Source organism: Capsicum annuum, chromosome 8 (genome assembly GCF_002878395.1).
Source record: "Capsicum annuum cultivar UCD-10X-F1 chromosome 8, UCD10Xv1.1, whole genome shotgun sequence".
Taxonomy (NCBI): domain Eukaryota; kingdom Viridiplantae; phylum Streptophyta; class Magnoliopsida; order Solanales; family Solanaceae; genus Capsicum; species Capsicum annuum.
Window position 1 is genome coordinate 596855 of NC_061118.1, and position 13430 is coordinate 610284.

At 37.3% G+C, this 13430-nt stretch overlaps 2 protein-coding genes across 3 annotated transcripts; one reads left to right on the forward strand and one right to left on the reverse strand.

Moving 5' to 3' along the window:
- LOC107838720 (INO80 complex subunit D) lies at positions 1-8631 on the reverse strand. Its single transcript, XM_016681888.2, has 2 exons — positions 7877-8631; positions 1-516 (listed from the first exon to the last, which is right to left on the reverse strand). The coding sequence occupies exons 1-2, from the start codon at positions 8521-8523 to the stop codon at positions 252-254; spliced, it is 912 nt and encodes a 303-aa protein (XP_016537374.1). The 5' UTR covers positions 8524-8631; the 3' UTR covers positions 1-251.
- Positions 8632-10093: 1462 nt separating this feature from the next.
- LOC107838721 (succinate--CoA ligase [ADP-forming] subunit alpha-2, mitochondrial) lies at positions 10094-12815 on the forward strand (the record flags this gene model as incomplete). Of its 2 annotated transcripts, none has more annotated exon segments than XM_047394246.1 (3): positions 10094-10515; positions 11910-12119; positions 12645-12815. In XM_047394246.1, coding segments are annotated over 3 exon segments (582 nt in total), but the record flags the coding sequence as incomplete, so codon positions are not given.
- Positions 12816-13430: the final 615 nt, after the last annotated feature.

Consider the following 13430-nt stretch of genomic DNA (forward strand, 5'->3'; position numbering starts at 1 on the left):
TGTCAAGTTCAAAAATGAACTTTATTTAACAAAAAATCAGTTAAAAGTACAACTGAATTGTTGTTTCTTGTTACACCAACATAAGCAGAACATATTGAATTGACCAAGCTAACAATTAGACGAAATCCGGTTAGATTGCAATACCCTTTATACATGCACAAGCTCTCTTCCAAGTTATAATTCCTGCATCTCCCCACGCGAAATCCTATTTAACCAAATATACAGGCTCCTGTTTTACGTGATGCGGGGCCTTAAGAGCTGTTCTCGTCTTTTACCTCGACAATCTCTAGATTTGCTTTTTGTGCAGCTCTTCTTCTGTTTTGGATCTGGCTAACATATTCTGCAACGATAACATGGAACTTAGGGGCTAGTTTACTTGTGTTAGAGACGTTAAGGCCTGCCTTCTTTAAAGCCCGTGCCACGTGCTTCTCAGCCTTCTGAAAATGAAGAGAGCAGTAGGAAGGAACTGTAGACCTCAATATTGGCTTTCCACAAAGTATTGGCCCTGTTGGCGAACTGCAACATGAAGCGACAACGCATGGTCAATAAGTAATAATATTACCTCTGTAACTAGAAATAAGGTAGCTGCCAATGCTTTATGATTAGTTTCCACAAAATCTGAGCATCAATTGTTGAACTATAAGAAAAGCAACAAGAAAGGAAAAAGAATGCATCCAAATTAAGTCGGCCATCTCCTGCTCATGTTACTGGATGCCAGAACTAGAGCATGTGAAACAAAAAATATACATTGCTACATGTAAAGACCATATACAGGAAAAGAGGACTGTCACAGGTTGTTGTCGTACTATACTCTATGATTCATTACACAATAAGTGCACTGTGCACCTTCAGCCATGCCTCTGTGCAAGCAACCAAAACATCAGAACATTGCATATTCCTAATGTACCCTGTGCCCCCATTAGCACCAGTTCCCCGCTGCTGGACCAACTTACCAGCCAGCAGACTACACGATTAAGAGCAAGACGAGCAGATAGATTATGTCATCCATAGCAACAAGACTAGCACACTGAAGCATGCTGCCTCAACGCAAGCAACACAACAACAGGTCGCTCACCCACAGTGGTATACATATTGAAGAAGAGTGAGAGCACTGTTACGGGCCTAGCTCCAGCTTTCTAGTACATACCATTGCTTGTGCCTTGTAAAGTCTATATAATTCTCCCGGGTAAACATGTCTACACCTGTCACTTTGGATTTGTTTTTAAAAGGAGATAATAGTCTTCAACTACAGAAGCCAACCAGTGAAATTACTTTTACACCTAATTATGACACTAAAGCATCACAATTTTTGTTGACAACTCTAAAGCATCACATTATTTTTATTTTTTTTGACTTGCACCGGGTGTCCGAGACTCTTCGAGTCCCGACTAATCCCGGGGGTGCACAGGCCCTCGGCAAGGAGTTTCCCGCAAATGCACACCACGGGTAATTCAGGGTTTCACCCAGTACGATGGCCCTTAGAAATTGTTTGCACCCAGTGGATATCGAACTTGAGACCTTGAAAGGGAGCACCCCAAAGCTCAAGCCAATTACCACCAGGGGTTGAGGGTTACTCTAAAGCATCACATTATTACATACACTTTTACTAATTGGATGTTTACTAGGCAGAGAGAAGTCTCTAGTTAGAGTTGTTCTCTTTTTTTTCAAAAAAATTAACTATGGTTTCCGGGCCAGCTTGTGCACACCTCGACTAATACCACGGGATACCTGCCACCATGGCACCATCCACTAGCAACAGAAACTGGGTAACTCTGTCCACCAAGCTAGAACAGATGGGAAGAAATCACCTAGTGTTTTGTCTCTGTTGGGATTTGAAGCGGAGACCTCATGGCGTTCAACATTGACCACTAGGCCACACCCTTAGATGCTAAAGTTGTTTCCTCTTTCCATGATGACAACTGTCACACTACATTCCTGCTGCATATACCTATAAAAGGGAACTATTTAGTTTCGAAATGGCTGTCTGGATTCTCATCCTGCATTCCACTTAAGGATGGATGGGGAAAACAGAGAAGACAAGGTCTCCTGTGGGATTATCCTATTCCAAGAGCAATAAGAACTGCTTAGAAGAACGAAATGATGAGGGCATAATGAGAGGCATACTACATACTGAGAATATTGAGGAAAATCTGAAGTCCGAAAAGTTGAATAATGGTGTTGGGAGTCGTCTGGTAACTTCAATAAGAGGTGATTACCGCCAGGTAATTCAATTTTTTTTTTCGAAAGAAGAGCTAGGTAACTGGAGGGGTTCAATTCAACTAAAAAAGGAATTTAAATGACAAATAAAGGAACAAGGGACTCAAAAGTTTACAAAGACTTGAGAATATTCAGAGGACTTGAGTCGAAAGACTTGAGAATATTCAACAATGCACTACTAGGAAATTATGGAGATTTAAGACAAAGAGCAGGCTCTATGGAGGGTTGTGATCACGTAAAAGTATGGGACAAGATTGGGTGATGGAAAACTTGAGAGACATCATGCAAATCTTCGTTGAGGATTATGGAGAAACACTAACCCTCACAGGTGTAAGCACAAAGATTTCAGCAGCAGTGCTACACAAACGGGATGGCAGCAGAATCGATTTTTATCAGTTTTGGGGGTCACAAATGGTTGGAGAAAACAAATTGAGGATCATTTCTACAACATATATAAAGTTTTCGAACGAAAGAGATGGGAGTGCAGTGAGTAGCTATGCAGGACACAAGATGGACGAGTACATTGGGATCTGATGCTCAAAAGAGCCTACAAGGCAGAGAGGTACACAAATTCCAATTGAAATGCTCTAGAAGCAGAACAACATATGCTAGACAGCACTCATCAAGTTGGGGCTGAGGAGAGGTGGATTGTACTCAATAAATTAATACTATCACATAATTTATCTAAAACAGAACTCAGGTTTCCTTCACTATGATCTGAATTATTAGCATGTGTTTTATCTTGGCTGGTAGTTAGGTGAGTCAAAAGAAGTAATAAACTAATAAAAAGATGGAAACATAAGCTAAATACAAGAAAAGATAAGAAGAGATGTGTCCATCCTATATATCTGATACCTTCTCCTACAATGAAACTAATAACCCCAACGTTATAGTCATCCAACATTTTGATGACATAATTGCAAGCCTTATAAGGCTTCTGGCTAGAATCCAACAATATATGCATATGACAGAACCTCGTAACTCATGAGCACCATTGCCTTCAATTTACATCCATGATCCTCACACGTATTGCACATGTGAAGTAAGGAGCAGCATTAGCATGTTTTATTGAAACAAGGGAGAGACGATCAGACAAAGATGAGAACTGAGAAGCGTGCTAATTGAACCCAACTTTATTGTTCAAAAAGCATTTCAAGTCAATTTAGTGAATCATTTTAAATAAAATTTCAGTTAGCTTCATAAGACGTTCATAAACACGACAAAATGAGGCCAAAATTATCTAAGCTGGTCTCACACAGTAGTTGTGACTTGTGTAAGACATGACGACCAAACAAGCTTTTTTCATTTAAATCAGCTATCACCAAAGCCGCTCCCTATAAGTAAAGATTGAGACATAGATGGTGGATTGACTGATTGAATAAGAGCCATAACTAATCAATAAAATGAACACACTATGCAGGTGCAAGAACTAGAACAACATTACTTTTACTAACAAGTCACAACTTGGTAAATTGCAGCTCCAAAATACAGTGTACGCAACCAATTTCACTCATTAAAGGTATTCTCTTCAAAATATCAGCAAATAACAAAAAATATTTAGATTCAACATTAACAAAGTTCATTTTGAGTAAAAAACATGAGATCTTTGTTATGTGAAAGCAAAATGACCAGCTTTATGCCAAACAATAAGGCATTAAATTGGAAGCATGCATTCTGCTTCAGAAACAGTTCTGAGAGGACGCATCTGTGAGACATGAATTACTCTCCAAGCAAGATATTTCATGCATGCATATCCACAAAAGAAACTATCTTTTCCACTGTCTACAGATTTCGCATTTTTCCACTGTCTATTTTCCATGCGTGCATATCCACAAAAGAAACTATCTTTTTCCACTGTCTACAAATTTCACCAGTGTTTTGGACGGCGAAAGGCGACAAGGCCCCCCCTCGCCACGTGGCAAGGCGAGCGGCGAGGCAATCACCTTTTGAATGTACGGCGACAATTAATATAAAAACTTAAAATAATATATAAATGATCAAAATTTCAATAACACTAATATATTAGGAAATATTTCAAGTCAAGAATTAAAAATAGATAGTAGATAGATACTAAAAGTCTAGAACTTAAATGACTCAACAATTCAATTAGTATATTACTATCATACTATGTTAATTTTATATAAGTTATTAAAAAAAAATTACATAATAAGGCTACAACTTAATGGTTACTGTTACAGTAACAGTGTAAGGTTGTAACACTGTTACGGAATACATACAGTATTACAGTTGAAGCCGGAAGGAAAATAGAAGAAGAGAAAAAGAGGAAGAACAAAAAACATCATATACAAGTATTGGACGCTGGATTAAGAAGAAGAAGAAGAAAAAAAAAATAGAAATCGGTAGTTCACTGCTCACTGGAGTAGTGGGAGTCGCCGGAATACGTTGCCGATCGCCAGAATCGAAATTGTGAGAGAAATGGTAGCAGCCGCAGTCGCCAATTAGTAAGTTGGTAGAGCCAAAATGGGTAAATAAGTCCTAAAATTAGCTTATATACCTAAAACCCTAATTTTTTAAAAAAAAATTAAAAGGTGAAGCCTTTGTCGCCATGTCGCCTTTCTCGCAAAGGCGACGCCTTTTGAATGTCGCAGCGCCACGCCGTGAAGAGGTGACCAGGCCTCGCCTCGCCATTCGCCATTGGCGACGAGGCGCTCGCCTTTTACAACACTGGATTTCACATTGTAATTATACTTTTAGGAAAAGTAAATAGCAAGCGTACTATATATTCCTTGTTTTGGTAAGGTAATAACACGTAGTCCTAGATATTCTAGGGCAGGATAAGCATATCTAATCAAGAGACACAGGCATATGAAAGACATTTCTATTCACAAAGCATAGAAATGCTGTAAACTGTTTGGAAATGCTTTATTTAAGCCGCCGTCTATAGGAAACAACCCCTCTATCTCTACAAGATAGGAGAAAGGCTTATGTACACTCAACCCTCCCAGATCCCCCACTTGTGGAATTACACTTGGTATGTTGTTATTGTATTCATAAAGCAAGAAATGCACAAATTACTAAGGGCTCGTTTGGTTGGCAGAAAAGTCATCCCAGGACTAATTATCCTGGATTGTTATCCCACCCTCAATCTATGATAAAAATAACACTATAATCTCGGAATAACTAATTCCAAGATAAGTAATCCTGCAATTTTATCCCAACTAAAGATGGGATAAACTCATCCTAAAGTTAATCTCGGGATTAGTTATCCTTATCCCTCATGCCAAACGAGCCCTAAGATATAAATGTATGAAACACAAAGAAAAGAATAAAAATCAAAGCTTTTGATCACATAATTGAAGGCCTTGTAAAGCTTCCGTTTAGAATCAGGCAATATATGCACATATGACAGAACCTCGTAAGCGCCATTATAAGAAGAAGCATTCAAGGCCTGTGTGGAGGACATAAGACCAAAATTCCCAAGTGTGATTGAGTTGAAGCGTTGGGCATAGAGCGGAGCAAACCCGGGGAGAGGAGTAGAGTCCGATTGCCTTCAATTTACATCCATGACCTTACACGTCCTACTGTAAACCACATTCTCTCCATCATTGTTCTCTCCAGTTCCTTGACTTCCATCCTTATTACTCTTATTTTCCTCATCTTCCTAAAAAGTACTCAGTCCGGATTTCCAACAATACTCTCGATGCTTAAGCTTAACTTCCTCCATTAACTACCAGTAACAACCTCTACATATTCTTACACCTTAGCTTACATGTAAAAACCTTTCTCTCCTATTTTTTCCTTCTGAACCCCAGTCTTCCCTTAAAAAAGTCTACATATACTCTAGTCTCTACCCTCCCCAGACCCCACTCATGGGATTACACTAGGTATGCTGTTATCTAGTATTCACAAAGCATAAAACGCGCAAAATATTCACATATAAAAATACAAAACACGGAAACAAAGGAGCCTAGAAATCAAACCTTTTGATGACATAATTGCAACTTGCAAGCCTTATAAAGCTACTGCTTCAAGTCCGACAATATATGCATATGACAAAAGCTCGTAAGCGCCATTGCCTTCGATTTACATCCATGAACTTCACACGCATTACAATTAATAACAATCACATTGCCTCCATTATTCTCTCCAGTTTCCTTCTCCTCTACCTGAAAAGTATTCATCCAGAATTTCCAAGAATACTCTCTATGCTGCTTCACTTCCTCCATTAACTACCAGTAACAATCTCTACATATTCTTATACCACCACTCTTCCGTAATAAAGTCTACCTACACTCTACCCTCCCCAGACCCCACTCGTGGAATTACACTAGGTACATTGTTATTGTAGTATTCACAACGCATAAAACGCACAAAATACTAACAAATAAATGCACGAAACACGAAGAAAAGCCTAAAAAACAAACCTTTTGATGACATAATTGCAAGCCTTATAAAGCTTCTGCTTAGAATCCAACAATATATGCATATGACAAAACCTCGTAAGCGCCATTGCCTTCTATTTACATCCATAAACTTCACACATATTATTATTAACTACCGCATTTCTTCCATTATTCTCTCCAATTTCCTTCTCCTCCTCTTCCTGAAAAGTACTCATCCCAAATTTCCAACAAAAGCCTAAAAAACAAACCTTTTGATGACATAATTGCAAGCCTTATAAAGCTTCTGCTTAGAATCCAACAATATATGCATATGACAAAACCTCGTAAGCGCCATTGCCTTCTATTTACATCCATAAACTTCACGCGTATTATTATTAACTACCGCATTTCCTCCATTATTCTCTCCAATCTCCTTCTCCTCCTCTCCTGAAAAGTACTCATCCCAAATTTCCAACAATACTCGCTATGCTTAAGCTTAATTTCCTCCATTAACTACCAGTAACAATCTCTGTATATTCTTACACCCCTACACCCCTACTCTTCCGTGAAAAAATCTACATACACCCAACCCTCCCCAAACCCCACTCATGGGACTACACTAGGTACGTTGCTATTGTAGTATTCACAAAGCATAAAACATGCAAAATACTAACATATATACACATAACACGAAAAAAAGACTAAAAATCAAACCTTTTGATGACATAATTGCAAGCCTTATAAAGTTTCTGCTTAGAATCCGTCAGATGCGTATGACAAAACTTCTATGCCGATAACAATCTCTATCCGACAATCCTTATCATCGCCTTCCTGAAAAGTACTTATCCCAAACAATACTCTCTATGCTTCAACTTTACTTCATTAACTACCAATAACAATCTGTATATATTCTTACACTAGGCATGCTGTTATTGTAGTATTCATAAAGCGCGCAAAATACTAACATATAAATATACAAAACACGAAAAAAAGACTAAAAATCAAACCTTTTGATGACATAATTGCAAGCCTTATAAAGCTTCTGCTTAGAATCCGACAATATATGCATATGACAAAACCTCTATGCCGATAACAATCTTTATCTGATAATCCTTATCATCGTGTTCCTGAAAAGTACTTACCCCGAATTTCCAACAATACTCAACTTCACTTCCTCCATTAACTACCAGTAAAAATCTCTATATATTGAATTCTTACACTAGGCATGCTGTTATTGTAGTATTCACAAAGCATAAAACGCGCAAAATACTAACATATAAATATACAAAACACGAAAAAAAGACTAAAAATCAAACCTTTTGATGACATAATTGCAAGCCTTATAAAGCTTCTGTTTCAAATCAGACAATATATGCATATGACAAAACCTCGTAAGCGCCATTGCCTTCGATTTACATCCATGAACTTCACACGTATTACTATTAACCACCACCGCATTTCCTCCATTGTTATTCTCTCCAGCTCCTTGATTTCCATCCTTATCATCCTCTTCCTGAAAAGTACTCATCCCGAATTTCCAACAATACTCTCTATGCTTCAACTTCACTTCCTCCATTAACGACCAGTAACAATCTCTATATATTTTCTGTAATTGCTTCGTCCTTCGATGCCTCCGCTTTAGTACTTCCATTCTATGTAAAAACTTCGATTGAGCTAAAATTTCGTCTTCTTCGCAACCGTCGATTTTGATCGTAGACGGCGTTGATGATGAGCAACGTGCGGCGGAGTTCCCGGTAGAGGAATTCGGGTCGGGCATATCGGGTTCGATTTTGGAAGAAGAGAAACGGGAATTGTTAGGGTTTTTTAGGTCGATTTTGTTAGGGTTTAGGTTGGAATTGGGGTGAAATTGACGGTGGCTGACGGCGGCAGAAGCGGCGGCGGGAGCGGCGGCGGAGGTGGTGGTTGTGGCGGCGGCGGAGGATTGAGGAGTCGCCGGAGACATTTTTTGTGATTTTGACTGATTGATTTTACACTATACTTGCGCCGCAAAAAAATAGCTTAAATAGGAAAATGAAAATTGCACTTTTGATCCCTTTAATTATTCATATATTTATAAAATTGATTAATTTTATTTTTATAAATAAATAACGATAACAGTATATCCAATGTAATTTTAAAAATTAGATTTGGAAGGAATAGTGTGTATAACAGTCTAATTTCTATTTTGTGAAGATGTTGAAGTAAATTTTGATATAGAGTCTGTGTGTGTAACAATCTAATTTCTATCTTGTGAGGATGTTGAGGTAGATTTTGATACAGAGTCGTGTGTATAACAATCTAATTTCTATCTTATGAAGATATTAAAGTAAATTTTGATACATGTTCTACTCAAGTTTTGTGTCGACTCAAATTAAAGTGACTAATTAAAATGGAGGAAAGAGATCTAAGGTAAATTCTACATAGTTATAGTTAACGCGTCAAGAACTCTCACATGCAGAAGTTAAAAGTTGTAAAAATGAAGATGTTTATATTTGATGCTAACATTGAATGTTTGAACGTACTAGGAGAGATAGGATCAATAATGAGGATATACATGAAATGGTAAAAGTGGCTTCGATATAGAACGAGATGCAGGAAGTGAGACTGAGATGATTTGAAGTGTGAATATGAGCTGTTTCAATGCCTCAGTGTGAATGTGTGAGAGGGAGAATGGATGATATAAGAAAAGGTTGGGTAGACCGAAGAACTATTGAGACTGGGAGGGAGCTAATTAGACAGGATGTGACACTATTTCTATTTACCAAGGACACGATCGTAGATAAGAGGTTATGGTGGACACAAATAAGTGTAGAAGGTTTTAAATGTAGTGCATTGTCTTGTCATTCGTCCATACTAATAGTTGTAATATTCCTCCTATAGTTTTAGCCTTTCTGGTTTGACTATCGTATTATTTTGTCATAATCACTATATGTTGCTTTTGTTCCTATTAATTATATCTTATGGTTCTATTATTTCATTTATTGAGTTGTCTTAAATTGTTTTCTTCTTTTAAGTAGAAGGTCTATCGAAAACTCCCTATGTCATTGTAGGCGTTGAAAATTGAGGTTTGGAGAGGGTAAAGTGTATGCAGATCTTATCATTACCTCGGTGAGGTAGATAAACTATTTTTAGAAGACCGTCGACTCAGTTGTAGCAAATTCAGGTATAAAGAAGAGGAAAACGCTAAAGAAAATCTGACAACTACCAAGCACTAGTATTTATTTCATAATGTTGTATCGTTTGTTATATTACTTGGTGAATCTTGTCTATAGTATTAGTCGGTGTGTTAATTTCTACCGTATCTTATTCTTTTACTATTCTTTTTTAGATTGTTTTGTCTTGAACCAATGGTCTATCAGAAACAACCCCTCTATTTCAACTCTGAGGTAGTGATATGCACCGGTATACTTACCTTTTCAGACCCCACCGATGTAAATATACTGAATATGTTGTTGACGAAACAAAATAAAGTGAAAATAAAATTTTCGAAAATTTCACAACCAAAGTGAATAATATTCATGGCCAAACGGGTCGTACGTCCATCATGTGAGTTGATCCGAACACATGACCCGACCCGACCCGACCCGACCCGACAATAGTAACCCATCAATTTTTCGCCCCGACGAATATTCATCCAGCTCGCGCTTTTCAACGCAGACTTTCCTCCTTTTCCCTCCATATATAAATCTCTACACCAAAAACACACACAATTTTCACACAGATATACAGACGAAATCCCGAAAATCGGCGATCAATGGCTCGGCAAGCAACGAAGCTGATCGGAAATCTGTCAACAAAATTGAGCTCCGGCAGCAACCAGTACAGATTTTTTGGATCGGCACCACCTCCGCCGGCGGTGTTCGTTGATAAGAATACACGTGTTATTTGTCAAGGCATTACGGGGAAGAACGGGACGTTTCATACTGAACAAGCCATTGAATATGGCACCAAAATGGTATATATATATACCTTCTACTTAGTTATGCTTTTTTTTCTGTTAATAATGGTTGATCCAAAAATTTAGATCAGTTGTAGCATAGTATAATGCATAATGGTGAAAAATACAGCTAAATTATTTGTATTTTCGAGTTTCATACCTGAACTATCACTGGCTGTATTTGTTGGTAAGAGTACACGTGTCGTTTGTCAAGGCATTACAGGGAAGAATGACACTTTTCATACTGAACAAGCCATTGAATATGGCACCAAAATGGTATATGTATATCTTCTACTTAGTTATGCTTTTTTCTGCTAATAATGCTGGATCCATAATGTACAGTATAGTAATTAGTATATCAGTAATTAGTTTAATTATTTATAGAGATTATTCTGTTTTTTCGAGTTCCATACCTTAATTATTGGATGTGCGAGCTTCCCACGTGAAGATCGGGTAGAAAAAATGAACGATTGATAGTTGATGTGTGTTTTGATAAATGTTGGGTGATAGTTTAGGTAGGAGACTAACACATCTGATATTATTGTTTTCTTAAATTTAAAAATGATTAGGGACATTCTTGCAACGTGCGTACGTGTAAACTAGCAACAGTATATAAACATAGGAGCAACAAAAATGGGGTAACACACTAATAGATGAGCAGGCCATTGAATATGGCACCAGAATGGTATATACTTTCTAGTTAGTTATGCTTTTTTCTGGTAATAATGGTGGATCCATAATGTATGTATAGTATAATACATCACTATTTAGTTTAATTATTTATAGAGTTAATGGTAAAAAACACCTAGATTATTCTGTTTTTTCGAGTTTAAACTACTGGATGTGTGACCTTCGTACCTGTAGATCAGGTAGAAGAAATGAACAGTTGATAGTTGATGTGTGTTTTGATAAATATCGGGTGATAGTTTAGGTAGGAGACTAACACATCTGATAGTACATTCCATGCCGAATATGCAATTGAATACACACGTTATTTGTCAAGACATTACGGGGAAGAATGGGACGTTTCATACCGAGCATGACATTGAATATGACACCAAAATATATACCTTCTAGTTAGTTTTGCTTTTTTCTGGTAATAATTGTGGATCCATAATGTATAGTATAATACAGAGTTAATGGTAAAAAACACCTAGATTATTCTGGTTTTTCGAGTTCCTAAAAGAAAAACTATTGGATGTGCGAGCTTCCTATATGAAGATCAGGTAGCAAAATTGAACAATTGGTAGTTGATGTGTGTTTTGATAACTCTACTCTTTAATGAAACTGATTTGGAAAGTTTTGTTCTTGTTTTCATTATAGATTTGCTCTTTTTTATTTTTGGTGGACAATGAGAGGCTCTGAAAAGAGATAATATCTGTTCCTCACTTGACTTCCATGGGGTTAAATAGGTTGGTGGAGTGACACCCAAGAAGGGTGGAACAGAACACTTGGGTCTTCCTGTTTTCAATACTGTTGCAGAGGCAAAAGAAGAGACGAAAGCTAATGCTTCGGTGATCTACGTACCTCCTCCTTTTGCTGCAGCTGCAATTATGGAAGGATTGGAGGCTGAATTGGACTTAATTGTTTGCATCACAGAGGGAATTCCTCAGCATGATATGGTAAGATAGAAATCGCTTTTATTGGAATTCTCTCGTTTTCCCACTCATTATACGTTAGAGAATTGTACACCACTTCTTAAATTTTGTGCCCAAGAAAGGTAATGAACGCATCAATATGGAATTGAATTGACAACTGGATGGGACAAGGTTTTTCGAGAACTGAATGTATTAGTCTTTGTTCACTGTATCACATTCCTGTTAGTGTGTCTATTAGTAAACTCAGGACCTAAATGGACGAGGATATGCTTGAATTGTGGCGTTAGCATTATTATATGGGTTGAAGCTCTAGTTTCCAGCTGCTCAACCCAACAAGAATATACAGAATAAAGGGGAAACTATGATAAGCTTATACCGATTGCAAGTCATCATCCCATAGGCGAGTTTATTTTGTGGGTTATTAAAAATTGTTTCTATTTCTTTTTGGGTTTATTTTCTTTAGTTTTTGGCTGATTCAATAGATGTTACTATTGGGATTAGCTTAACTAGCTTGCTTTCTTTGTATGGTTTTTCTCCATGCAACTATAGGTTCGTGTAAAAGCTGCTCTTAAGAAGCAATCGAGAACTCGGCTGATCGGTCCGAATTGTCCAGGAATTATAAAACCAGGAGAGTGCAAAATTGGTATTATGCCAGGATACATTCACAAACCAGGACGTATCGGAATTGTTTCTCGATCAGGCACACTGACATACGAAGCGGTAAGATTTATCCTATGGAAATTTTGTCTACAAAACTTGTTTAAATTATACATAATATGCACATCACTCTTATTCATGACGAGCCACTAAAGATTGGATGCTTAGAGGATTCTCTTGAATACTTCTTTTTGAGATGAAGATTCCGTTGAATACTTCCCAGGAAAAAAAGGATCCCATTACATACTTCCTTTTTTCAAAACCCTGCCAGTTCTCCATCATAACACCATGTTTGTAGACCTTCTTAAGCTTTTACTTGTGAGTTTGTAGACCTTCTTAAACATCAATATAATTGTTGCTTTCATTTATAGTTATTTTTCTTGTTTTACATATACATTATTATTTTTCTTTAATCTGCATCTTTTTTATTAAGTACCCACTCCAATGTAGTTGATGCATTTCTATGGCTTTCCCATTTGACCAGGTTATTCATTGGAAATTTTATCTTTTGAAATGCTAATAGGCTTGCTATATCTAGGAAGGCAGTCAATCCTTAAATATAATTACTAAGTCAATAATGCTGTTTTTATGTGTTAGCCATACTCAGGTCAATTTGTTTGTTTTCAATGTTCTCGTCATTGAATTATGAATTGTGTATCTGCGCTGACACCGTGAATG

Coding starts and splice junctions, on each gene's coding strand:
- LOC107838720 (XM_016681888.2), bottom strand. CDS start 8,523: ATGTCTCCGGCGACTCCTCAATCCTCCGCCGCCGCCACAACCACCACC. Junction 517..7,876: donor TGCAATTATGTCATCAAAAG/GTTTGATTTTTA, acceptor TTCATGTTGCAG/TTCGCCAACAGGGCCAATAC.